Source organism: Setaria viridis, chromosome 9 (assembly GCF_005286985.2).
Source record: "Setaria viridis chromosome 9, Setaria_viridis_v4.0, whole genome shotgun sequence".
In the NCBI taxonomy this organism is placed as follows: domain Eukaryota; kingdom Viridiplantae; phylum Streptophyta; class Magnoliopsida; order Poales; family Poaceae; genus Setaria; species Setaria viridis.
In genome coordinates, this window is record NC_048271.2 from 51,878,729 (window position 1) to 51,904,903 (window position 26,175).

Consider the following 26,175-nt stretch of genomic DNA (forward strand, 5'->3'; position numbering starts at 1 on the left):
GTTTTTTGTGTGTGCTGCTCGTGGACTCCGAAGTGGGCTCGAACTTGAGTTGCTTTGAGCCTCCACCTTGGCGACTCGAACTGAGAGCCTGTTTGGCATAGCTCCAACTCCAAACTTTAGTCTAAAGTTGGGTGGAGCCAGCCAAACACATCAACTCCACCAATTCGTGGAGCAGCCCAACTCCATGGAGTTGGTGGAACTTTGGTTTATTTTTTTATACTTTTTGTAACTCCGGAACCCTCGAGTATGAACCTAGCCGTGGAGTTGGGGAGTAATTACCCACCACTGCCACCAGTTACACAGGAAAACGATTTGTTTTTCTCTTTTCGCTGAATATGCGACGCCTCCACAGTCCGCAACCACGCCCCTTCCCATCCCGATGCGGTGCCTAGGTCACGCCGCCGCCAGCCCCTCCCGTCCGGTCTTGCGCGCCGCTGATGCCACACGACCCCGCTCGCCCGCGTCCTCTCGACCTCGCTGCCTTGCACCGTGCCTGGCTAGCACGGCGCCTCCGTCTGGCCCGCACCCCGTCGCCGTCGCATGGCCTCATGTGTCGTACATACGTTTGTGGTCCTACCAGAAGATTTGGACATAGCCATACACAGGGCTGTACATCAAGACGTGTCAGACCCGGGGACTATGGTGCAGGCCGGCGTAGTCTGCATTGAGGACAGGAACTAGTCGAGGACTCGAAGACTACTCATAGTAGTCAGAGTAGGACTCTCTGGTCGAATTTGACTAGTACTCCTCCGGTATATAAGGACGGGCAGGGACCCTCTCCAAACAAGTGCAATTTAATATAAGTGAGCAACACACAGGACGTAGGGTATTACGCGATCTAGCGGCCCGAGCCTGTCTAAATCGTGTGCCTACGTACACCATTGAGTTCCTGATTTCGGCGACACCCACCACAAAACTCTACCTCGGGCACTCCCCTTGGTAGGTTGCCGGGTTTAAACACCGACAGCTAGCGTGCCCAGTAGGGGAAGTCGCCGAGATTTCCATAGCGAGTTCGATGGCACAAGTCATCATCAAACCCGCAGCGTCGCAGAACCGCTGGAGGTTTCCATCGCCACATCGCGGAGGCCCTGGAGGAGAAGCTTTATGACATCAACCTTCATCGCCAATCTTTGGAGGACTTCGTTGAGAGATTCAACGAAATTTTCGATATGTTCCAAGGATCGAGAAGCAAGTTCGAGTACAACTCGGGCTCTACATCTCCTCGGATTGGCTCCCACGAGCCGGTGTCCCAGCCATCATGCGAATCAAGTCAAAGTTCGAGCCAATTCCCGTTCAGACTCCGTAACGTGGCTTCCATCTATCAAGCAGCTTTGTCCAGATTGCAATACAACTTGGGTGCGATTGAGGACCATGACTATGATCACTACTCGAACTCCGATGAGGAGACGCCATTATTAGGTCCGCAGCAGGACCTGGTGATCACTTCGACCCCCCAAGGCAGATTCGTCTACTGGCGTGGCACGAGGCCACCCGCCCTTGTCCATGACAACGAGTCACGCTTCATCGCCCTCCTCGACGTTCTCCCAAACCAGGAAGGGACGCCCCTGTCCCCTATCCGTGAAGGCAACGGCTCTACAGAAGTCATCACCTCAAGTTCTGGAAGCCACTCTCCAGACATAGAACTCTTCACCCTTGTCACAGGGCAAGATATGGAGAACGGCGATCCACCGGAGAGGAATCCTCGACGCGAGCATCATCCAGATGATGTCTCGCAGGATGAACTAAAATCAGCACGTCAAGCTGCAAGAGGGAACGATGACACAAAAGTCATCTATTTTCTCATCTGCATGGAATCAGCGCCGCTCACTTGGCTCGAATTATTGAAGTCAAACTCGATTGACTCGTGGCAGGATCTCAAGAAGGCATTCCAACAATTACGCGGGAGCAATGCAGCGTTCAGGCAATAAATTGACTTGGCACAAGTCAAGCAACGGCGAGACGAGACCCTGCAGCGTCCAATACTTCATTTGTTTTTCCGCCGATGTCCCAAGGAAGAAGGTAACCAGTGAAAAAAGGAAAAAAAGATAGAGAGGATGATAGGTGGGGTCGTGGATCAGGGGTAACAATGGCAATCTACCTTGAAAATCTCTTTTTTGGAGCTGGGACACCTTTCTAGCCAAACATCCCATTCTAGACTGCTCCAACTCTACGCTGAGCGAGCGCAGAAATAAGATCTGAATTAATCGTGGACCTCCTTCTTGACTTGGACACCGTGCAGGACGCCTCCTTCTTCACTCCATACACCAGTCATGGTCTTATGCATGGGTACCATGTCCTCATCACGTAGCCTCGCACACGGCTCTCAACTCATGGCTGAAGAGAAGAGGCACGTAAAGCCAACCCAAGAAAAACCAGGCAGTCAGATCATGCTTCTATTCTTTCGCGTCCATCCAAGCAACAGAGCACGGAGAATGAACAATGACGAATACAGCCAGATCAGGCTTCTTTCGCGAAAGCGATCATTGGCCACTCTGAGTCCACAGATTTGTCTGAGGAAAAAAAACGTTGCGAAATGCCGAAATGAATGGTCTGCAGTTGACGTAGGGTACGGGCAGTGCCAATCGGGCACGATGGTTTGCTTTCCCGAACCGTCCCGGCGGTGGGATGAATTTGGCGTCGTCAGCATCTTGCTAGTCCCTCCATCCCCGTCCTAGTTCACAGGTGGTCCTCCATCTTAGAGGACTTACTTCGGTCCTCCGTCCAGTTTAGGGATGGTCCTCCATCCTAGAAGGCTTGATTTCTCGGGGTAAAATTTAGTTCGTGTTATATCGAATATTCGGAGACTAATTAGAAGAACTAAATATAAATTAATTATAAAACTAATTGCACAGATGGAAGCTAAATGATGAGATGAATTTATTAAACCTAATTAATCCATCATTATCAAATCGACGCCCCTTAACTGCACTCGTAGGATTGAAAAACGTCCCAAAATAACCGCAACAATAGCTGGCACGGGAGCATCAGTACACAGCAAAAAAAAATCCCAGTGTTCCAGCTAAGCTTGCCGTTCACCACCGTACGTGAGTCCATTTGTTAAAAAAGTCTAAACCACACTGCGCGCCTTGCCGGTAGTACTAGCTTCTGCTGCTGCCATTTCACTGGTGTAATGATTACAGCTGCTTCTCGAGATGGGTATTATAGTCTTTTTCCTAAATGTGCTACTCCAATCATAAAAATGCACTTACTGGGACGGAGTTATACTGGGACGGAGGAAGTAAATTTGATTGACAAAGCGTATTTAATTGGACGACGTCGACGTACAACTGAAGAACAGCACGACGGACGTGTGTCGCCTGCAAAGGATTCCGTTTTCGGGTAGGTCGTTGTCACCTTTTCACCCTTCGGCTCGACCATGGATTTTCTACCAGATTGCACGAGTATGGAGGAGTACAAGAGAATGATATCCTACAGAATTCTCCTCGCACATGTTTGAGTTGTGGCACAAAATTCACTAAGTACAGTTCGTTATGCATATCATGGCTTTTAGTACAAATCACTGTGAGTACATCATACTTGACTTTCGATGTGAGTTTCGTACTAACTGCCTTTAATATGAATCACTGTGATGTGGTCGCCTGTGCATGGGTGGATTTACACGGATTTGGGTGGTTTTTTGACCCACCCATTTAATGATCATTTAGATGGATCGGATAGTATTGGATTGGGTGGGCTAGCTGGTTCGTGAGGAAGTGCTGTTGCGTGCGCACGGCGCTTCACGAACTGCAGGCGCTCGGCCGCTGACCGCTGTTGTTGCCAGCGTCGGTCGTCACGCTCGCTGGTCGCTCGCGGCCGCTCGCCGCTCGTGGCTGCCCCTGCTTCCATCGTCGCGCTCATCGCTCGCAGCCGCCGCCGCTGCCGTCGTCGGGCTCGCCGCTTGCGGCCGCTGCTGTGCTGCTGCTGCTGCTGCCACCACCTTGCCGTCGTGACGCTTGCCGCTCGCGCGCAGTCGCCTCTGCTGCCGTCGTCGCGCATGCCGCTCACGCACAGCCGCCGTTGCTGCTATCAACATGGACGCACGGCCGCCGCTCCTGCTATCAGCATGCACGCATGGGCGCTAGTTGTTGGCTCGCCATGTCCGATCCGCCGCTCGAAACACGCGCTGCCACGCGAGGCCTCGGTATGGTGGAGGATGAGAACACGGGCACTGGCTCCAACAGCGTGGGGATTTGTTGAAGGAGCTGACCCATGGGTCAGCTGGGTTTTACCCAGATCCACCCGATCCGTAGATCAAAAGTTTTAATGGGTTGGGTTGGGTTTATGATGGGTGCATGACCCATGCACAGCCCTCCGTCGCCATGAGCGTACATATCATTTTTAATGCTAATTTACCCTCTTCCCAGCAGTCCAGCACCATTCTACGAATTATTCCCAACTTCAAATTTGAAAATTTCAAATCTAACCTATGTTACCCACAAAATCTCAGAAAATTGAAGTCTGTAGTAGCACGCATCCGGTTTTTGCGAGATGACCAGAAATAATTGGCACGCGTAGAACTGTTGATGGCGAGTCACGCCTGCACAAGTGCACAGCCCCCGCCCCCCGCCCCCAAAGCAAGAACAGTCTGCTTGGTTGTTTAACTTCCCCATCTACCCCCCATTAACGTTGCTCCCGTTGCCCTCCATCGGAGAGCTTCCTCTTCCTCTCACACCTCCACTGTGGTAGCCTTGGTGGGGATCCGCGCCTCCCCCATCGCCGGCGAGCCCATGGCCCCCGCCCCGCCGGAGGATTTCCAATGCGCGGCGAACGGCAACTGCGCCGCCCCGCCGAGGAAGCCCCCGCCAGCGCCTGCCGCCGGGGACGGCGAGCTCCGGTGGCTCCGGCGGTGCGTGGAGGCGGCGGGGAAGGGCTTCGCCATCGGCGCGGGGCTCAAGGGCGGCCTCGCGCTCTTCTCCGTCCTCGTCCGCATCCGCAGCCGCCGCTCCCCCAGATCGAGGAAAGCGGGAGCGATGACCAACGAGGAGGCGGTGGTGCTGGCTCTGAAGGAGACGGTGAGGTACGGCCTGTTCCTGGGGACCTTCGCCGGCAGCTACGTCTCCGTCGACGAGTACATCGCCGCCGTCTGGGGACGTAAGAGGTCAGTTCACGGAACCATCGCAGCTGAAATACTAGTAGTTCCTGGTTTCACGAAGGGGCGGTGCTGAGCTGTGCTGTGGATTTGCTTGGTGAGGAGACGACGGGTGAACTGCTTTCGCGATGATTCGAGCACACTGTTGATCGTTGGCGTTGGCTTTGGTTAATTGCACGCTAAGATAATAGATTTTGCTGTGTAGGTGAGAATTAAACTCTAATTGGAGATAGTGATGTGTGAAGTGATGCGTTTTAGCAATTCTAGAAAAAAGAGAAGAAAACAAAATGGGTCTGTTAATAGTTTTTAATGTTTGTATAAGAGGGTGGAGCTGGTACTTTGATGAGGATTAGTTGTGCTCTCATAGAAATTATTCTTTCTTCCCTGATTGCACTCAGGACTGTTGATGCTGGTGAGAACTTATACATTTCTACAATTGCAAACAATTTCTTACCATGGAAGCAATTTTGTTTGTTTAGAGATCGAGGATGCTGATCTCGATCAGACTAGTGGTGTCTCACTGTTTTGTTTGATAAAATAAAACTTTTGCATCTTGCTGTTGGTCACATTTAAAGATGTTATTGTGGTGAAGTTCAGGTCTAGAACTCTGAATTACTTTGATGCAGTATAAAGAAGGGGACTGCATGCTAGTAGTCTTATGATTTATTGATGTCACAGTATCTTTCGTTGGTCTTCTGCTTGCTCATCAACATTACACCTCAGAATGCATCTTGTTTCGATGCAGCTTTCATGCCATCTTTATGAATCACCATTTTTTTTGTTGGATAATGTGTAACTCTATACTCTTGTTGCTTCAGAACAGCAAGGTGGAGGTCACTCTTAGCTGGGTTGATTGCTGGTCCTTCTATGCTCCTGACAGGACCAGGAACTCAACATACTAGTTTGGCTATATACATTCTCATGCGTGCAGCAGTACTTGCATCTCGTTGTGGAATAAAGAGCAAAAGATTTGGAAAGATCTGTAAACCTTTGACTTGGTCAAATGGTGATATCTTCCTTATGTGCCTTGCATCTGCACAAATTTTGTAAGTTCCCTTTCAGTATTCAGTGATGTGTTTAGGCTGCAGTGATTGTTTAGAAGTTAGAAACTATTGCTAATTATACTTAAAGGTATGCCATGAATGTAATTGTTTGGGGCTGCTGAGCTCATCATTGTGTAAGCAAAGCTTGGAACCAGTATACCGTGCATATCACTGTTTTTTTTCTTTTGTTTATTTGGAAGTTGGAAAATATTGCTAACCATACTTAAATATATGCCATGAATGGAGTTGTTTGGATTGGATGTGTTGAGCTCAGCATTGTGTAAGCAAAGCTTGGAAACATTATATCATGCATAAAAAGTTTTTCCTTGTCATGGGCCGAGTAATTAGTCAGTAACACATACACAGGAATTTCATGCTATATAGCCTGTGTAAATATGACCTTTTTTCCCGCCATTTTTTCTTATGCAGGTCAGCGTACATTTTAAAGCAGGACAGTTTGCCATCATCGTATAAATCATTTCTAAATAAGCATGGTGGAAAAGATCTTACTATTTTGCAAGGTGTGAAGGATATAGTCAACCACACTGCTATCAGTAACTTAGCGGGTATCGAGAAGTACTACAAATCTGTTGGTGTTGATATAAAGTTAGATCCAAACATGAAAGTGCCTTGCCCAGTAAGTATTACATATTTATTCTACATGAGTGGATTATTGAGTCACCATTCATTTATACTTCGAAATTTGGCCTATCAAACATCCAATCCATAGGATCAGTTTTGTGGCATAATATTTCCCTGTGTCATAACTATTCGTGGCTAATCTGTCTGACCTCTTGTCTCTGCTTTTCAGATTGTGCATGGTAATCAATCATGTACAGGACATGTCTTTTCATTTTTGTTACAAGCATATGGAAGAGCAGTTCCTGTATATGTTCCTGTATACTTAGTTCCAGCACTAGTAGTTCATCGGCAGCATCTCATGAAAAGGTATGCATATACCATCAATACCATGCATCAGTTAAGCTTTTGATGGAAAGGATAATTATGATTCACCTGAGAAGGGGAGCAGGCAGAATTTGTATAAACTATATCTGTCTATGCAAGCTGTCATGCTGCCTTATCTTATTCCTTAAAAAGGGATGCAATTTCTCTAACTGTTCTTTTTTTTTCTTTGGCTTCCCTTACAACATGCAGTCCTTCCACAATTTTAGGGAAGAGTCTTCTAGGGATAGCAAGATCTAGCCTGTTTCTCTCAGTATATTGTGCATCCGCATGGTGAGTTCATGATTTCTTACTTGCGCACTATATCATCGCTTTTTTTTAGGGATGACAATCCATGGTGTTTCATTCTCTATTTCAGGGCTTGGACCTGCCTGCTTTTTAGAACCTTCCAGAGTGCAAATACCCCTCTTGTTATACTTGGCACGGTATGCAAAACAGTTTTGCCAATTGCCACATAAATACAGCATGTTTTCTTATGATACTAAATTGTTTCCACATGACAGTTTCCAACAGGTTTGGCACTGTTTATCGAGAAGAAGAGCAGAAGAATTGAGATATCCCTGTATTGCCTTGCCAGAGCCATCGAGAGCTTTTTCACATGCATGACTGATGCAGGACTCTGCCCACCAATACTGCAGATAAAGCGAGCCGATGTAGTCGTGTTCAGTATAGCTACCTCAATCATTATGCATTGCTATGCACAGGAAAGAGAAGTATTCCGGTCCAAGTACCTGAATGTGCTCGACTGGGTATTTGGTGTGCCACCGCCCCTCGACAACGAGGGTGAAAGTGGCTATCAACCAGATGATGAAGCCAAAAAGTGCCAGTGATATGTTGGCTTGTAGAGTCCATTACATGGGTTTTGTATCATCATGTGATTGTAGTGGTAGAGTAGACTCATTAGAAGATTTCTAAACTTGCAGTGAGCCTTGTACAGGAGGCTCTTTGCAACAATTGGAATTAGTGGGTATAGCAAAGTAGATTTATTCAATTCATTCGTCACAGCAGTGTGTTGGTCATCTCGATGACCATCATATGTATTGTAACTTAATGATCTTAATTCGTGCATGTAACTTATGATGTAGAAGTTCTGGCCGTTAAAATGAAGTTGTCGATTCTGTTGTCTCCGAGGCCATAGCTATGGATGAAGGGAAGCTCAGAGCTTTGGCCTAGGTTGATGGACCTGAATTCGGAGCTGTTTCAAAGAGGTTGATTGCTCAACGGATTTTAGACCATTTTTGGACGTGTACTGCTATTAAAAGATTGGTCTCATTCCAAGACCTTTTATTAGAGGGGAATTTTAATAGAAATCTTGCGTCCCAAATAACAATTCGTTTTAACTTTTCTACTAGATACATAGATTTAGTGTATATCTAGGTGCATATCAAAAGTTACGTACTAAAAAAAAGCTAAAACGAATAGTAATTTGGGACCGAGGGAATAGTAGCTAGGACTGAACCTATTTTTTTAACCTTGTTTAGGTCCAAAATAGTGAATCGAATCCTATCTACTTGCCACTTGAGCTACTTATACCACCGCATCATGAATCGCTTCAAATCGACATAATTATGTTTTAATGGATGGAATCTAATGATCCTTTTTTCTCGATTAAATAATGAGGTTTCTAAAGAAAGCAATTCCGTTACAGGCGTTGCCGATCCGTAGCTTAATCTGAGCCGTGGAATTAAAGATTCAGCCATGACGAAAGAGGCCGGCTGGACAGGCCGAAAACCAGGCATAGCGATGTCCACTTCGGGGCATTTGTGTCTTTGGGTTTGGCCCATTTCTTCGTTGGCTTCCCCCATCCGCGTGTGTTCTTCCTCCTTTCTTTCCTCCCCTGTTCCAACCTCCCCAATCGCAACAGTTTCACTGCGCCAGTACAATTCCTGCCCCGCACCGCCCGAGCCAGGCCAGAACAGCGACAGGCCCTCGCGCCGATCGCGCCGAGCCAGCCGCGCGGGTGCCGGCGGGCAATGGGAGCTGGGCGGCGGCGGTGATGGGCGCGGCGAGCTCCAGGCTGGAGAAGGCGCTGGGCGAGCAGTTCCCCGAGGGCGAGCGCTACTTCGGCCTCGAGAACTTCGGCAACACCTGCTACTGCAACAGCGTCCTGCAGGTACGCCGCCCGGGGCCTGCCTGAATCTCTCGGTTCCTGTCCTCGTCGCCGCCCCTCAAAGGCCTGGGGATTTGTTGGGTCTCTTCCGTGCGGGGCGGTGAGGAGCGATGCGTGTTCTGCGAGATCGTATCGGGGTGATTGGGCTCGTGTGATGCTTCCGTCGAAGATCGCGGGTTTGCGCCAGATTTTCCGAGTGGGGAATTTCTGTGATTGCCGAGTGACGATGTGTTTCCTGTTTTAATTTGTAACGTGATCATAGATCGTAATGTTTTGTGTGAATGGAGAGACTGGTTATTTGGTTGACACCGGGGAATTGGGAAAACTCGTTGTTTCTGTATGTGTTGAAATGCGTGTATAACATCACGGTAAGCTCCTCGCTTCAGATGTAGGAGCTATGCCTTGGATGTTGGATTATTATCAGAAACATTTGTGTGACATCAGGGTATTGGGGTGACTCATAGTTTCTGTGTGTGTATAAGCATAATGGTAAGGCTCTTCATTCAGATGTAGGAGTGTTGCCTTGGAAGTGAGATTATTGTCAGAAACATTTGTTTGACATAGGGGGATTGGGGTGGCTCATAGTTTCCTTATGTGTTAACAATTTAAAATGCACGAATAAGCATCATGGCAAAGCTCTCCGTTCAGATTTAGGAGTGTTGCCTTGGGTGCGAGACATTTTGGTCAGCAACATTTTGATAATGTGTGATCACTGCTTCCTGTTTCAGGCACTTTATTTTTGTGTTCCTTTCCGTGATCAATTGCTGGAGTACTATGCAAGCAATAAAAGCACCGGAGATGTTGAAGAGAACATGCTAACCTGCCTGGCTGATCTGTTCTCTCAGGTACTACTGCGGCTATCGGTTGTTGCAATTGTTATTCCATCCTCAACCTTTTTTTAAATGCTGCAACATGTAGAAATCACTGGTAGTAAAACATATTGAGTCTTGAGCCAAAGTGTAAGAGATGCTAGTTATTAATCGTGATTTGGAGTGAGCAAAGCTGTACCTAAAGATGACTGCAATTGCTAATTAAATGCATCTGTATTGAATAGCGTGGATTTCCTCCAAGAAATTTGCTAGTAAATCTGACAGTTTTTTATGAGATGCCTATAGTTCTACTGACTACTAGAAATTATAGTTTTTTGACTGAACTACTAGCTATTATAGTTATTCTGTCCTCAGTTAGAAATCACAATTATAATGTTCCAAGTTAATTTTCTATGGTGGCTGTGGCATAACATTCTATGTGCTAAATTAGTCTGCAGCAATGAAATGCCAAGGTTGCCTTACATACGTTACCTTCTAAAAAGTGCAAGAGGAGCACACTAAAAAGGGCTCTAGTTGAGAGACCTATACTATGTTATGTTACTTGGACTGTATAGCATCTTCTGGTAACCTCTGAAAAACTCAATAATTTGGACTTCTAAGCAACAGATTGATGTTTGTAATTTAACAAATCTAGACCCAGGATGGAAATTTGTAGGACATGATCCTTTGTTGCCTTGGTTGATCGCTGTCTTTTCATGGATAGATTTGTATTGGACTTTGTACTGATAAGGATATTCGGGTGCTCCTCAATTGCATTGTTGTTTTCCACTATCTTTCAAGTCTGAAATCTTTATAATGTTTTGGGCAATTCCTTTTACCTGGATGCCTTTTATTAGTATGAGGTAGTGAGCTACTATTATTGGACACAAGTGACTATTGGAGTACTCTGACGAAGGAATCGATGATCTATTGCAATGGCATAATTATCCTTTCCCTTGCCTTACAGATCAGTAATCAGAAGAAGAAAACTGGAGTCATTGCTCCTAAGCGTTTTATACAACGATTGAAGAAACAGAATGAAATTTTCCGCAGTTATATGCATCAGGTAATACATTTAGTTAGTGGCATCTGTCAATATGTATTCCACAGATTTGAGCAACAGAGAAAGCACACGGTCGAATTATGCTGTGCTAATCAACTTTTGAAGTATTGTGCAATGGCCCTCTGAGACAGTTTATTAAATCTAAATGCAGTTTTTTTTCCCATGAATTGCTGTAGTTTTGTCGAGATGTCTTTTTTCAGAAGTTTTATGTGAAATGATGCAACACTGAATTCGAGGTTTCTGTATTCACCACCAATGCAATATCAGGAAATCATGGGGGCTTTTTGCCAACTCCAACAGTCCAGCCTATCTGAATCTTATACATCCTGACTGTACTCTGTGTTCCATATATGCGTTTGCTTGGTAAAGGCCATCTCTATTCTGGCTAGTTCTCGAAACAAGTTATAGTTCACTTCCTATAAAAATATGCTCTTTTTAAAAAAAAATTATAACAGATGTTTGTTTCATTATTGCATGGGATTTTAGTTCACTTCCAAGATCATGCCATTTACATGTTTTTTTAAATAGCTGTTGTGTAACCTTTATCTTTTTGTATAGAATGAACTCAACACTGCTGTAATTTACAGGATGCTCACGAGTTTCTGAATTTTTTACTGAATGAGCTCGTTGACATTCTAGAGAAGGAACATAATGCTGCAAGAGAGTCCCTTCAAAATCTCTCATTGCAAAAGAATTCCAATGGCCCTATTAATGGCCTACCCAATGGCTGTCACAAAGAATCAGCTGCTACATGGGTCCATAAATGCTTCCAGGTGAGATTTCATTCATTTTTTACAGCATGCTTTTGTGTGCATACCTATGGCATGTGCATAAACTCCAGATTATGTTTTGTTACAATCTTGGAGATGAGCCTGTTATTTTTTTTTCCGTAGGGAATATTGACTAATGAAACAAGATGTCTGAGATGTGAAACTGTGACTGATAGAGATGAAACATTTTTTGACCTGAGCCTGGACATTGAACAGAATAGTTCAATCACGAGCTGTCTTAAGAACTTCAGCTCGACAGAGACTTTGAATGCCGAGGATAAGTTCTTCTGTGACAAATGTTGCAGGTGTGTTGTTCCTATCCCCTTTGATTGCCCATAGTTTCCCCATGCGAACATTGATTCTGTAGAATATAATTTGAGGCAAAGGCTGTGTAGTTGTTGACCTTGCTTGTTTTGCCCCATTTTTGTATGTGTATTTGAAAATCTACTGCAAATCACTCAGTTCCTCATGTAGAACTTCTAGGCTAATGGCGTGGTTGTCCTTTGACTGTGAGACGTTTTCTTTTGCTTTTGTCATTAATAACATGATATTTATACATCAAAATTGACACACCATTTTTGCAATTTCATATATTTGTACGATAAAAAAAACTGTTCTTCTCTTCAGTTTACAGGAAGCTCAGAAAAGAATGAAGATAAAGAAACCACCAAACATCCTGGTAATTCATCTCAAGCGTTTCAAGTATATTGAGCAACTTCAGCGCTACAAGAAGCTATCATATCGAGTGGTTTTCCCGCTGGAGCTTAAACTTCTCAACACTGTTGACAACTCAGACTTGGAATACTCCCTTTTTGCTGTGGTAGTTCATGTTGGAAGTGGGCCAAATCATGGCCACTATATCAGCTTGGTTAAGAGCCACAATCATTGGTTATTCTTCGATGATGAGAATGTTGAGATGACTGACGAGTCCATGGTACAGGCATTCTTTGGCTCACCACAAGAGTTCAGTGGCAACACTGATAATGGCTACATTCTCTTCTATGAAAGCCTTGCAGAAAAAAGTTGATGTGCTTCTGATACCATGTGATTAGTTATATACTTTTCCTTTCCTTCCGATGCTTCCTTCGCCTGATGATATAGGATACGCAGTGCAAAGTAAAAACTAGAATAAGCAGAATGTGAGGCCGTTTAGCTTCAAATGTTAGGTTGCAATCAACTCTTGGCAATAAAACAAGTTTCCTGGAAGGGCTGTAGGCTATAGGTGCAGAGGCCCGCTAGTTTGTACTTCCTATTTCTTTCGTCTAGTTCTTTGCATACAGGCTGTATCAATTCCAGAATAATGCTTGTTGAAAACTTTTATAGTCATGTAAAGAGAGATGCTATCTTGGAAACCTTCTGGCTGAAGGTAAAAATTTTGTTTCTTGAGATGAAAAGCTCGTACCGATCCTCATGGGATCCTCAACAGCTTTTCTTTCCTGTATACTCCCTCCGTCCTAAAATGACTGCATTTCTAGTTATGAATCTGGATAAACACTTGTTCAGGTACATAGCTAGAAATACACTCTTTTCGGGACGGAGGGAGTTTACGGATTGCTTACTATGTGACTATTATGTACTGTTCCTTTGCCAAGCAAGGTATTTCCCCGGTTGGAAGCTGTATCTGAGGTGAGCTCAATAACTAGATACTTGATTTAATTTTGAATGCATTTTTGTGCCATCAACTAACATATATTGTCCCAGATGCCTGATGCGTGGAGACCCGGGGTATCTAACGGATCACGACAAGGTGCGATTCCTTGGCTCTGGGCACGCACTCGCGTCGTCGGCTTGGCTCCAGGCGCGGTTCGCCTCCGTCCTCGTTTGCGGAGGTTCGCCCCGGTGGTCGAGACGACGAACGGGACGAGCCACGGTGTGATCGTCGCTGGAGAAGAACAACGCAGGCGGGGCGGAGATCGGCGACCGCCGCTGCTGGCGGGGCGAAACATGATGGATGCGGCAGATATGGACAAGAGCGATACTACTGCCATGGGCTGTGGCCGCGTCGATTGGAGGAAGGTGGCGGCCATGGGCAAGACCGGAAGAGCAGCAAAATAGGCAAGTGCAGCACTGTTGACGCCCGACTGCGCCATCTTCAGTGGCCTGGCAAGCGTCGTCGCGTGCCTCGCCATGTATGGTAGCATGAGCACCGTCCGCGGCCTCCATCACACGCGCCATGGACGCCAACCAAATCCGGGTTCAGGATCTGGAGCGACGTAACGTCCCTGAGCCCCTGATTGCCTACTCGCACGCCATCAAGTATGCATCGGTGCCGATCAGTTACCACGGTTCTGCTGTTCACTGTCCCATTTATCTTCGGGCCTTCATCTTCGGTGTCAATTATTGGAGTAGTTATTACTTTTACCCTTTCTTCCTACCAACCTTGCAGCGCAATCTTTCTTGGGAGATTTTTTCTGGGTGAATTACCGAATTGACTTAATCCATTGGCATGGTTCAATTAAATTTCTTACGGATTCTGTTCATACGTGCCTTGCTCTTTGTTCGAGTCTATGCAAGCAAATTAGCAATAGGAGATCAAGAACAAGAAATTTACCTAGCAAACTCAAGATCTAACCAATAAGAGCACTTCCGAGTCTACATGGAGGAAAGGGAAGGCACTACGGTGGCAGGAGGCCATGAATCCGGTCATGGTCCTTTCAGAGCAGACAAAACCATGACAAAGGCTCAAGAAGTAGCAATTGGCTACCAATCGTCTGCCTCTCGCGGTCGAAGTCTCCCCACGCCGTCTCGGCCACCGATGTCTCCAGCGGACGATCGGCGGCGGATGAGAAGATAGAGGCCAACCGAGAGCGCCTGGAGCCGAGCTGACGACGTGAATGTATGCCTAGAGCTAAGGAATCGTGATCCGTTGGATGCGCCGGGTCTTTCACACGTCAGCCATCTGAAACACAGGTCCGCACGGGAGCAAGTTTGGGGAGCGTCCCCACGGAATTTTTTTCCGCTGGGGCGGCAGCCGGACACTGCGGCGTGGAAACTGGCGCTCCGTTTACAGCGACAAGACGAGCGGTGTGGACGCCGGAGGCCGGACGCGCGACGCTTCGGCGAGCGCCGTGTCTTCCGCAACACCGGAGGAGTTGACATCCGAGACCCGGAATATGCCCGATCAAGCGAAAGTAAACTCGTCCTGTTCCTGTTAGGGTTTATTCAAAGAATCCTTCGTGTCGTCCCAATCTTTTTCAACAACCTGATGCTCTCTGGGGAAGTGCGCGTGCGGCCGTAGTTTTCATAGCGATTTATTTTACCAGCTGCTGTTGGTTTGAACCATGCATGATATCCCAGTCTGAAATGTAAATGATGGAAAATTCAATCCGGTACTTTTTCTTTTCATAAAAAAAGAAAGATCCTGCCTCAAAAATCCAACGGTAGCATCGGACGTTTGTTCGTTTGCTAGTGTGTGTTGGACTCTGCACGCAGTGTTTGCAGATCAACGTAGAAAAATGGCACGAGGAGTCCATCTCCATTTTCTAGAGGGTATTGACGCCTTCCCTATCCTGAGTTCTTTTTCTTGCACAAGCTAGAGGGTATCGGCGCCTTCCCTATCCTGCAAGGATCAGACATTCAGACCCTCCCCGGGGAAATACAGTAACCGGCAGCGTGGACACCGGCACACACACCGTTTACAGCTGCGCGACGAACAGTGTCGACGCCGCACGACGCTTTCTCCATCGCGACTTCGCGGGTCACAATGCCCCCTGCGCTAGCTGCGCGGGTACGGGACAGAAAAAGAAACGCGACGAATTCGCTTCCATTCAGTCGGCTCCATGCCTGACGGCTAACGAGTGCATGCCTCCAGGCTCCAGCTCCAGCCTGCCGACAGATAAGCAGCCTGCCGCGTGCGGCCATCCTGGCCGGTTCCCAAATGATAACTTGATAAGGGCTCTGCCAGCGCCAGGTCTCTGGTTCGACTTGCGAAATCTGCTTCGATTCAGTCGGCTCCATGCCTGACGGCTAGCGAGCGCGCACAACTAGCAGCCGGTCGATAAGAGCGCTCGTGTCTCATGCGACCTTCCTTCACGTGTGCGCCCATCATGCCTGGCTTCGAAATGATAACCTGATAAGGGCGGGCTCGGGCTCCCGGACTCGACGACGACCAAGTCTCGGCGGCCTTGGCGTCTTCTTGCTTGTGGTCTCGGATTCCCGCCGCGCGGTGCCGGCGGCGGCCGCCGCAACCCATCTGGGATCGCCGCAGGACTCGGGAGAGGAAAACGTGGTGCGGGGAGATGGTCGTCAGATGGAGGGATGCTAGTAGAGACACTCTTGAAACGTGATGGAGATAGACTAACGAAGCTGCAGCGTGTGGTCATCGCATCTCCACTTTGTCTTCAGCCAGGGTAGGAGGGAGTTGTACACGATTGACCAGGAAGCTGCTGGGTTTTGCTAGGAATTTTTTTCCTTTTCCAGAGTTGGTTCATCGTGGGTGTTTGGTTACATCGGACTAAACTTTAGTCCATATCACATCAGATTAATTAGGTTTAATAGATTTATCTCGCAAATTAACCCTCATTTATATAATTAGTTTTATAATTAGTTAATTGGTATCAAATATTCTATATGATCCGACTAAAAATTAGTTCATGGATCCATGCTGAGTTATTATGAACTTGCCTTGCCGCGAATTTCCTGATTCAGAATAGATGCAGTGACAGCTAGGCAGATAATTATGGTCTGAAGATGGCAGCGTCAGGCGAGGGAAAGAATTGCTGGGCGTCTCTCTGACTCCGTGGTGTGACAGGGAAACCTGACAAAACCATCCAGCCAGGCAGGCATCTGAAGCAACGACGTCGTAGCGAGACGACACTGTCACATCTGGGAGAAGTCCCCCTCAAATGCCGTGAAAACGGTACGTTTCTCGCTGTCGCTGCTATCGTGGACGCGTGAATTCTCCTGTAGAAATCAGGCTCGTTTTGCTTTCAGAGGGCAGCTGCAGAGGAAAGAAACAGTGCAGCGGTGAGCATCACGAAGACTAGAGCTGGTCCAAAACGCAAATGCTGTGGTGAACTGGGTGATCGCCAATCGGGACAATTAGCCAAGTGCCATTCTGGGAAGTTGTACAGAAGGCACGAGTAACATTCCTGTCTAAAAAGACACGTTGTAAAGGTGCCGAGAGAGGTCGGTCGTCGGTCTCTTGGGTGTGGGCCTTGCCGCCGGCGCGCGAGCGCGAGATACGAGCAGAGCTCTGGCTGCGGCCGGCGGCCGTCGCCCCCATCACTGGTCGCCGCAGGACTCCGGAGTCTGGAGAGGAAAAACGTAGCGCACGATAGCGACTTTGGACTCCCAAACCGCGACGCCGGCGAGAGATGGTCAGCTCTTCTTATTTTCCAAGCAAGATGCTCAGATGGATGCTAGAGCTGATGGAGATTGGGATCTCCAGGATGCGATGTGCTCTCATCGCATCCCCGTTTTGTCTACCGCCAAGGCAGCAGGGAGTTGTACATGATTGACCGACCACTGGAAAGCTCGTCGGTTTTGCATTCAGAACCGAGTCAACGTACAATCCAATTTGGGATCTCCCGGGAGAATGTACGTGGAATTAATTTACATCCATGCAGATACTCTATTTACAACCAACGTAATTAGGAACTCCCGGGAGTCAACGTAAAATCCAATTCAAGATCAGTTTAGACTTTATCAGGCAAGGGTAAAAACATTCGATTACTTGCTTATCAATCAGCTGCTCCCTCCATTCCAAATATACAAATATTTATAAATCTAGAAAAATTAAAATGATCTACAATTTGGAACGAAGTAAGTTATAGCCGATTGTCTTGATACAAACGAAGAACACAAGCAGCGAGAACTGGCCAGGCAAATGGTCTTGGCTGGAGCCTGTGGACCGGTACATCTAGCCCAAAGTGACATGTAAAAAAAGGTTGACATCTCATGATTGAGGTTGAAGTTGACAATTCACTCGCATGCATTTTCCACCAGCATCAGTTCGTGCCAATCTTTTTCCATCCAACTGGTCAGGGAAAGGTGCATCTGTGACTGTATATTTCACCTTGGTCCACTTAACCAGATGTAGATTTGAATGATAGTCCTGCCTCCTAAAGCCAACGGTGGCGCTTGCTCATCTGCTTGCGTCGGTCGGACTGATGAACAGAGCGTTTGCAGACCAGCGCCTGGAGACGACACGACTCCATGCCTCGCTAGATAGGGTATTGACGCCTTCTTGGAGATATAGAAAGGTCTTGACGCCAAAAGACCTTATTAACCATGAGTTGTGGCTTTCGGCTACGGTCGAATCCGGGTGAAATTCTGAAACGCTGTGAAAGAGTAATGCTGTTTCTACTTGTGCAAAGAAGTTCCCCTGTGCAGTGCAGCGAACATGGCCCCATTACATCATAGTTTGTGATTTTAGTGATTGAGTGACAATATAGTTATTGGGACTAATGGCTTGTCAAGTATGTGACGTGTAGGTCTTCTAAGTCATGGTATGCAAACCAAATCATGGCAAGATCCAAATCATGATATTCAAGTATCCAAGCTATGGTATCTAGGATTATTCTATGGTATTCAAGTATCCAAATGACAGAGAATCCAAGTGACGTTATGTTCGGTGTGCAAGTGACGGTATTCAACTCAGAAAATTCAGTACCAACGGATGATCCGACGGTCCATTGGAGCAACCGTCGGAGCAAGCATCGGACTAATTGGTACAACGGGAAAATAGTGAAAAACTTCAAGTGCACTGGATGATCTGACGGGGGTCTTTTTACAAGCGTCGGAGCAATTCACATAAGAGGGCTTAGAAAACTCTATAGCACTGGATGTTTCAATGGCTAGAAGATGAAGGCATCAGACGAAGCATATTTACTTTGCGAAGTTCGAGAAAGGTTTTGGCCAGAAAACCATCAGCACCGGATGGTCCGATGGGAGCATCGGATGAATTCTTGAAAAAGTTGAGCGCGGGGGAGCCAACGGCTAGTTGCACCGGATGTTCCAATGCTACCAAAAATATACCATCGGAACATCCGATGGTACACTTTAACTAGCCGTTGGAACGGTTCTTTGATACCTTGGGCTATTTATACCCCCTCTACTTGCTCATTTGAAGTTGCTGGAGTGTGCAGGAATCCATTGAATATCAAGACTCATCAAGAACGCATTCAAGCCACCAAAAGTAGTTAAGTGATTTATCAAAGGCTTAGCATAAGTTTAGGAGAGTGATTAGTGCTAGGTGTTGGGGATCACCAAAAACTAAACACCCTCGAGCGCCATTCGTGGGTAAAAACTCTCTAACCTCACAAGTTCCGGACCGAGGAACAAAACTCAGTTAACCTTGCAACTTGTTATGGAAACCATTCTGGTAGTAAAACTCATACCCTCGCATCTTCTTTGTTATTTTGAGGACTCGAAGCTGGCAACTGTTAGCTGATAATTGAACTCCAATTGAGTTAACCCTTAAGTGTTCGAAGTCAATCTTGAACACCAAGTTTTCAACTTTTTACTCTTTACTCAGGAACGGAACCTGAAGGGAGACGCCGCGAGGTTATAAGTTCTCAAAGCAGCATTGTGAACTAGGCGCCACAAGGTTGGACAATTACCTCGGACCAAGGATGAAGGCATGAGGCTGAAGGATCGATCTGGCGCGAAGGTGAAGTCCCAAGGTTGGAAGGATTGAAGCGTGGGAAACGTGACCACGTGGAGAAATTCAATTTGTACATGCTATCCCAATGACCTTTATGTACGGCATATCCTAGGAATGTAGTGGTTGAGAGAGGACATTTTTGGAATGTAAAGTGGCTCATGGGTCACTGTAAAAGGGAAGCCCTACCCCGTTGTAAAGGGAGACCCATTATTTTTTCAAAACTTCCAAGTGCTATCTCTTTTCATTCACAAATCTGTTTGGTATCAAATTTTTTTTGAGACCAACACTAGGATAGGCCTAGAAAAAAAGAGAGTGCAACGTGTGCCTACCTTGTACAAGGTGTGTCGGCACCTTGGAGCCTTGGTAGTTCGCCGGCAAGTCTTCAACCCTTCGGCTTGGTGTGGAGCGGCGTCGACGCCCGTGTGCAGAGGACGTGGAGACCTCCTTCCTTAGTGGAGAAGCTTCTTAGTGAAGACGGCATCAAGGTGACCGAAGAACTTGGCATGAGCCTTAATGGTCAAGCCTTTGTGGCAAGTTAAAGGGGTGTCCTGGAAGAGACTTGGTGTTCGAGAACCAATACTCTTGTGTGAGTGCTTCAACAATATGGATTAGTGGTGGCTTAGTGCCTACCGATACCACGGGATAAATCATCGTGTCAAGAGTTTGCGTTTCCGCATTTCATACTTACAACTTGTGTGCCTTTACTTTCTTAGCGTAGTATCTTCCTAAGATTGGCTCTAGGTTGCAAAACTTATTTTGGAATGAGAGTTTCATACTACATCAACTATAATTGTGCATCTTGATAGCATGATCTAATCTAAACTTGATGTAGAAACAGTGGAAGTTATAGATTAAGATTTTAAATTACCTAATTCATCCCTTCGCTTTTAGGTTACGAGCACCAATTCGTAGCTATACCTGTTTTGCCATATTTTGCTTCCCGTGGGCGATCGAGGTGATCGATTCCGCAGCTATACCTGTACGCAGAAGAAAAGGAACGGTGTGGCAGTGCGCCACGCGAGGCAAAGTCCAAAACGCAATGGAAATGCGCACGCATGCATGTGCCATGGCGGGCGGGACAACCAGGCAACTGCCATTCTTGGAGGCTGTGTGCCGGAGGCAATGACAACGCCCGTACACGTACTCCAGATGCTGAAAGATCACGCGAGGACGGAGCACGTACGAGACATCTGCAGGGCTCGTCAAGTCCAGCCCCGAGGACAGGAATATGCTGCAGTTCCGTGATACCGAAACCAAGGAACAGCAGCCGTCGGGAGCCACTCTTTTTGCGACGCCGCCTGTAGTTGCCGGCGAGCGGCAAACGCTCGTTGCGTTGCGTGCTTGAACGAACGCTGCGAGCAGAAAGGAGCTCGGGATCGGGGCGGTCGGTGGGGCACCGATGCCACCGCGCCGAACTGGGCGAAGAGGGCCGCGGCTCGCGGCCTCGCAGAGGAACCTACGCGATCCGGCAAGATGAGGGGACAACGAACGACGCGGCGAAAAGGACGGAGGCGGGCGCACCCGGCACGCATGCATGCACGTACGGGGGGGGGGGGGGGGGGGGGGGGCGGCGGAGAAACAGAGGAATCGGAGGGAATGACGCAGATTCCCTCCCCCTTCGCCGGACAGTGACCGCCGCACGAGAAGCTAGCAGTAGCTAGGTGACACGGGCGGTGCCGCGGGGGTATTGGAGGGACGCGCGCGCGCGCGTGTCGCGTCACACGCCGCGGCGGGTGGAACTGGAGACGGACAGACGAGGCGGGCGCTGGGAGAAGACGAGGCCTGCGAGCGGCGTACGCCGCCGCCGTGCGCTCGTGCGTGTCGCGGCGTGGTGCCGTCACGTCCCGCACGCAGTGGCAGCCTGGCCCGGACCGAGGCGAGCCGCAGCCGCTCCTTTGAGCGTGAGGCGCGAGTTGCGCGCGGCACCGATCCGTCATGCGTGTTCCGTCGAAGATTTTCTCTAGCCTGTTTGAGCTACGGTGGTCTAAGATTCGTGAAAGCGGTGGGCTCTGGGATGGTCGGATGGCTGTGGAGGTTCGGCATCGCCGCGAGTTCGCGGCAGGTAGTTTGGCATCGCCCATGTTTGTTGTACGGACCAAAAATCAGTTCTTCAACTGAGCTACAGCACCGAACACTCTACTGCTACTATAAACAGAGGAGACTTGGATCCTCAAAAAGAAAAGGGAAAACTTCAACTCTGTCTGATAGAGCAATTTCCATCTCCTCCCGTAAAAGCTTATCACGCTGACTCGCGGAGGTCAAACGAAAAAACAAATGCAAAGGCTGCCTGCAAGAGCCAAAGCCGGCGCGGCGCCACCGCTTCGAACCGGGCGACGCAAATGCTCTGCCAAGTGGGACCGACCGGGCCGTGGTGACGTCGGAAGCAGCCGTGCGGCGGGGCCGTGTCGTTTCCCGCACCGACCAGCGTGGCGCTGGCAGCCGCCCCCGCCGCTCTTGCCTCCACCCTCCCAGTATTTCTACCGCCGCCCCGCGCTTCCCACCCCTCTCATTCCACTCCGTTTCGTGTTCCCTGGCCCCGCCACTCCCCTCCGCCAGCCGCCACTGTTGCGTCTCAAGGTACTGTCCTGGCATCTCTCTCTCATCCCATGGCTCCGAGCTCCCGTCCTCTGGCCGACCTCGCGTCACCAGTTGAAAGGTACCGATCGGCAGAGCAACTGTGAGATCAAATTTTAACCGAGGCTTCTTGCTGCATGCAGGGCAGGGGGGCAGATTGAGGCACTGGGCAGGTCGGCTTCCGGCGGCTCTCGGATCACGCTGGCCTTCCGCGCCTCGCCGGCGGCCGGCGCGTCAACCACCGTGGTGCTCCGCGGTTTCCTTCCACCTATTCTCCCGGTAACGCCTTAGAAAGTTCGTTGGGGCACCAAAGAGTTGCCTGCCGTGTGGCGGGTGACTGACTGTTCGGGATGGGCAGGGTGAGCTGCTTCGCCGGCCTGCTCGGCGGCAGGAGGAAGGCATCGAAGGTTGGTGCCAGAGGCGGACTCGGCTTTCGCCGCTGAATTTTGACGGAGTTCTTGTTTAATGACCCTTTGATCTTGTTTATCTGTGGCAGGGTAAGAACAAGGGCGCATACGCCAAGAAAGTTAATGGCAATGACTGCCCCAAGGTGAAGCCGGTGGAGTTCTTGGACATGGCGGACACTGTCGACGTCAGCAGACGCGGCGACAACGTCCCTGCATGCAACAGTAAGTTTGTCGTTGGCTCAGCCACAGGGTTGGCACGCCGTGGCAGTGGCGAGAACGGCGACAAGGCCGCAATTAAGAGGGGCTGCTCGTCTGGCGCTGACCTCGTCGTCGTCGCCGGCGCCGGCTCGTCCGGTTACGACAGCAACGGAACAGGCAAAAGCGCCAAGAGCGTCGAGCCGGACGCCGGCGAGTCCTCCAGGGTCGGCCGCATGTTCCCGACGCCGACGGCGTCGCCGAAGCTGAAGCGCTCGTGCTCCAACATCGAGACGACGACGAGGTCGTCCACGCCACCGAAAGGGTTCGAGTTCGACCTGCCGGCGAAGTCGCGCTCCTACAACGACCTGAACGCCGTGCCTCCCGCGAGGTCGACCACCCCCAGCGGCGCGCCGGACGCGAGCCCGGCGGCGTCCGTGAGGACGTCGTGCTCCGCCGACCGCGTCATGCTGAAGAAGCGGTCGTCGAGGCAGGTGCTCCCGTCCCGGAGCCGGAGGCTGTGGTGGCAGCTGTTCCTGTGGAGCCACCGCAACCTGCACCGCGCGGGCGCGGCCATGCCCGCGCTGCCGTCGGCGGCGGAGGCGCCGCACCAGCACGACGGGTACACGTCCGACACGCTGGACGCGATCACCATGGCCACCGCGGACGCGAAGGACAAGGACGCCGCCGCCGTGGAGGAGGACCCGATACCGAGCCAGTGGGTCGCCTTCTCAGCGGAGGCCTCGTCGCCGCTGGACCGGGTCAGCGCGTGGGTGAACAGCCTCGGGGACGGCTCGTTCCACGCCGTCGACGAGGAGGAGGACGCCACGGAGCACGACGTCGCCGCCGTCGCTCGCCCGCAACCGCAATGCTCTGAGATCGTGGAGCTGCCCGCGGCCGGCAAGAGGCACAACCCGCAAGCGAGGCGGCGCGCGGCGGACGAGGCCGCCAACCAGGCGAGCAGCATCGTGCACACGCTCAACGTGTTCTCCTCCGTCGCCCACATCTCCGGCATGGGGCTCAAGGCCGTCCCGGCGATCGCCGCGTTCTCCACCCTCCGGGCAGTCAATCTGTCTGGCAACTTGATTGGTACTGACTCCCAAAATTCGACTCGCGTTCATGATGTCTTTGGACTGTGACGAACTGAAGTCAGTTTCATTTTGTTACATGGCTGATTTAGAGTTGTTCTTGGTTCTCGCAGTTCAAGTCGCCCCCGGATCGTTGCCCAAAGGCCTGCACTCGCTCGATCTGTCGAGGAACAAGATCGCCACCATCGAGGGGCTACGGGAGCTGACGAGGCTGCGCGTGCTCAACCTCAGCTACAACCGGATCTCACGGATCGGGCATGGTAAGCAAGCAACATGCATGTCCTGGCATTTCTCTTAGCCAAAGTGCATGTCCGGGGCCTGGGCAACGCAACACTGCTTTTACTTGTACCACCACTTATCTTGCATTTCTGGCCGTTCATTTTTGAATACGTGTCAGGCGAAACTGAAACCACAGAGCCTAGTTAGCTTGGAGCTATTTGCACCGCACGAATCTTGTCCAATGCACGTATCAGTACCAGTAAGTGTGACACCCTGGATGTTTGGCGTTTAGATCTCCGTCAGATCCCCGCTCGTGCTAAGCCATAGGATGGTCCATACTCTCCATACCATGCATCAGCAGCAGCGCAGGGACATCATGGGGGAAAGGGTCCCGCGGCTCCCAGGGATCTCGTATGCGGCGTCTGGACGTGTGGTAACCGGTAACGCCATGAAAGCCAGTCGCCAGATAGGGATAGGATGCCCACATGCTAACTTCAGATATCTGATGCGGACGTCTCGACATCTCCCATCCTGGCTTTCGCAGCATTCGATCCCCCCCGTGACACGCTTCGGCGCGTCCCATGTTATGCTGGTACCTCTCGTTCGGTACAAAGCTTGTTCAGGCCTTTGGATCTGCCCGTCCGTCCCAACTCTGATCGCGGCTCCCAGAAACATCTGTGCGCCATGACTGTATCCCACGTCCGTCGCCTGGTCCAGCTAGCCACTCCCCTCTTTTTATGACCTCTCTGCTGGCTCGGCTATGTCTGGCACCCGTTAGGTCCTGCACCTCTGCGTCCTTTCACCTGGCACGTCTCAATTTTGCATAGCTACAAAGTTAGCAGATTCCCATAGATAGAAGAGTTACAACCGCACTTCTTCATCCTGATGTTTTGACTGTTTTTGCGTTCAGGCTTGTCGGGCTGCACGGCGATCAGGGAGCTGTACCTGGCCGGGAACAAGATCAGCGACGTGGAGGGGCTGCACCGCCTGCTGAAGCTGGCCGTCCTGGACGTGGGCTTCAACCGGATCACCACGGCCAAGTCCCTGGGCCAGCTCGTGGCCAACTACGCCTCGCTGCGGGCGCTCAACCTGCTGGGCAACCCGGTGCAGGCCGCCACCGGCGACGACACGCTCCGGAGGGCCGTGTCCGGCCTCCTCCCGCGGATCGAGTACCTCAACAGGCAGGCCGTGAAGCCGCAGCGCGCTCGGGAGGTGGCCAAGGACAGCGTCGCGCAGGCCGCGCTCGGGAACGGCGGCGGGTGGAGCTCGCGGAGGCGGACGGCGCGGCGGGTCACCCAGAGCCCCGGGCCGTCGAGCAGGAGCCGGGGCAGGGACGGGGGCAGCAGCCGCAGGGGCAGCAGGAGCAGGTCCAAGACGAGAAGGAACCAGGGCACCAGCCTCTCGATCTCGAGGAGGTGAGGCAGCCCCCCGTGTCATATTGACATGGGCGTTGACCTCAAAGAGGGGAGAACCGATAATTCCATCCGTGTGTTTAAACTGCCATGTTGAGGTAAATAATGGGCATTGCCGGAGGTAATTTGATGGAATGGAACTTGGAAAAAGGAGCTTGTGATGCTGTTCTTAAATCATTTTCTTTTTGCGGCCAGAGTACATCTCGAAATGGATTGCATGCAACTACGCGTCTCTGAAATAAAACCAATCTGAGCAGCAAACAAAAGAAGGATCTCAACAATATACAGAAAAACACACAGATGGTTCAAGTACGATTGGCCAAAAAAAAACCTGAAATCTAAAAAGAAATCTCCGACCTGCCGGATTCGAACCAGCGACCTAAGGATTTATCTGCGACACTACAGTCCTCCGCTCTACCAACTGAGCTAAGGTCGGTTTGCGTTAGCGGTGTAACTAACTAATATTAAACATAATTATATTAGTGAGATAGCTCAACTTAGCGGAAACGAAAGAATTCGTTCGGTAACGCATGGCAAAATGTTTCTGCAGTCTCCGGAAGGTTTCGAGTTGGTGAGCATACAAGAAAATGGAAGGCCGCAACTCGCGAGCGTGCCCAAATGCCCAATGACGAAAGAAGAAGACTACTAGACCCCAAAGGTTCAACCATCCCGGTTTGTTTGCTAGGCCATTGCAGTCCTTGTACAGTTGTACTCCTGTAGGCCTTGTCCTCGTACTTGTCCATCGAGGCCGCGCCAGCAGAAAAGCGAGCTACGGAGCATGGACAACACCCAATGCTAGCATGCCGTCCACGCCCGCAGAGCCAGTG

The 26,175-nt window shown here is 49.7% G+C and overlaps 3 protein-coding genes and 1 non-coding gene across 6 annotated transcripts; 3 read left to right on the forward strand and 1 right to left on the reverse strand.

The window, feature by feature from the left end:
- The first annotated feature begins 4,551 nt into the window (after nucleotides 1-4,551).
- Nucleotides 4,552-8,220, forward strand: LOC117838318 (uncharacterized). Of its 3 annotated transcripts, none has more exons than XM_034718296.2 (7): nucleotides 4,552-5,098; nucleotides 5,908-6,135; nucleotides 6,562-6,769; nucleotides 6,944-7,080; nucleotides 7,288-7,368; nucleotides 7,454-7,520; nucleotides 7,599-8,220. In XM_034718296.2, the coding sequence occupies exons 1-7, from the start codon at nucleotides 4,728-4,730 to the stop codon at nucleotides 7,923-7,925; spliced, it is 1,419 nt and encodes a 472-aa protein (XP_034574187.1). In that variant the 5' UTR covers nucleotides 4,552-4,727; the 3' UTR covers nucleotides 7,926-8,220. The 3 variants fall into 3 exon arrangements, with proteins under 3 accessions (XP_034574187.1, XP_072146794.1, XP_072146793.1); XM_072290693.1 differs by having other exon boundaries at nucleotides 4,957-5,098; nucleotides 5,913-6,135; XM_072290692.1 differs by lacking the exon at nucleotides 4,552-5,098 and adding an exon at nucleotides 5,137-5,294.
- Nucleotides 8,221-8,926: 706 nt separating this feature from the next.
- Nucleotides 8,927-13,290, forward strand: LOC117838320 (ubiquitin carboxyl-terminal hydrolase 3). Its single transcript, XM_034718297.2, has 6 exons — nucleotides 8,927-9,208; nucleotides 9,934-10,050; nucleotides 10,982-11,080; nucleotides 11,665-11,850; nucleotides 11,971-12,152; nucleotides 12,475-13,290. Exons 1-6 carry the CDS (start codon nucleotides 9,092-9,094, stop codon nucleotides 12,872-12,874), a joined length of 1,101 nt encoding a protein of 366 aa, XP_034574188.1. The 5' UTR covers nucleotides 8,927-9,091; the 3' UTR covers nucleotides 12,875-13,290.
- An 8,564-nt stretch (nucleotides 13,291-21,854) lies between these two features.
- LOC117839489 (uncharacterized) lies at nucleotides 21,855-25,542 on the forward strand. Its single transcript, XM_034719828.2, has 5 exons — nucleotides 21,855-22,030; nucleotides 22,171-22,434; nucleotides 22,524-23,718; nucleotides 23,831-23,977; nucleotides 24,847-25,542. Exons 2-5 carry the CDS (start codon nucleotides 22,378-22,380, stop codon nucleotides 25,353-25,355), a joined length of 1,908 nt encoding a protein of 635 aa, XP_034575719.1. The 5' UTR covers nucleotides 21,855-22,030; nucleotides 22,171-22,377; the 3' UTR covers nucleotides 25,356-25,542.
- Nucleotides 25,543-25,699: 157 nt separating this feature from the next.
- TRNAY-GUA (transfer RNA tyrosine (anticodon GUA)) lies at nucleotides 25,700-25,784 on the reverse strand. The gene is given in 2 exon segments: nucleotides 25,700-25,735; nucleotides 25,748-25,784. It is a non-coding gene; the product is annotated as a tRNA-Tyr (tRNA).
- Between the last annotated feature and the right edge of the window lie 391 nt (nucleotides 25,785-26,175).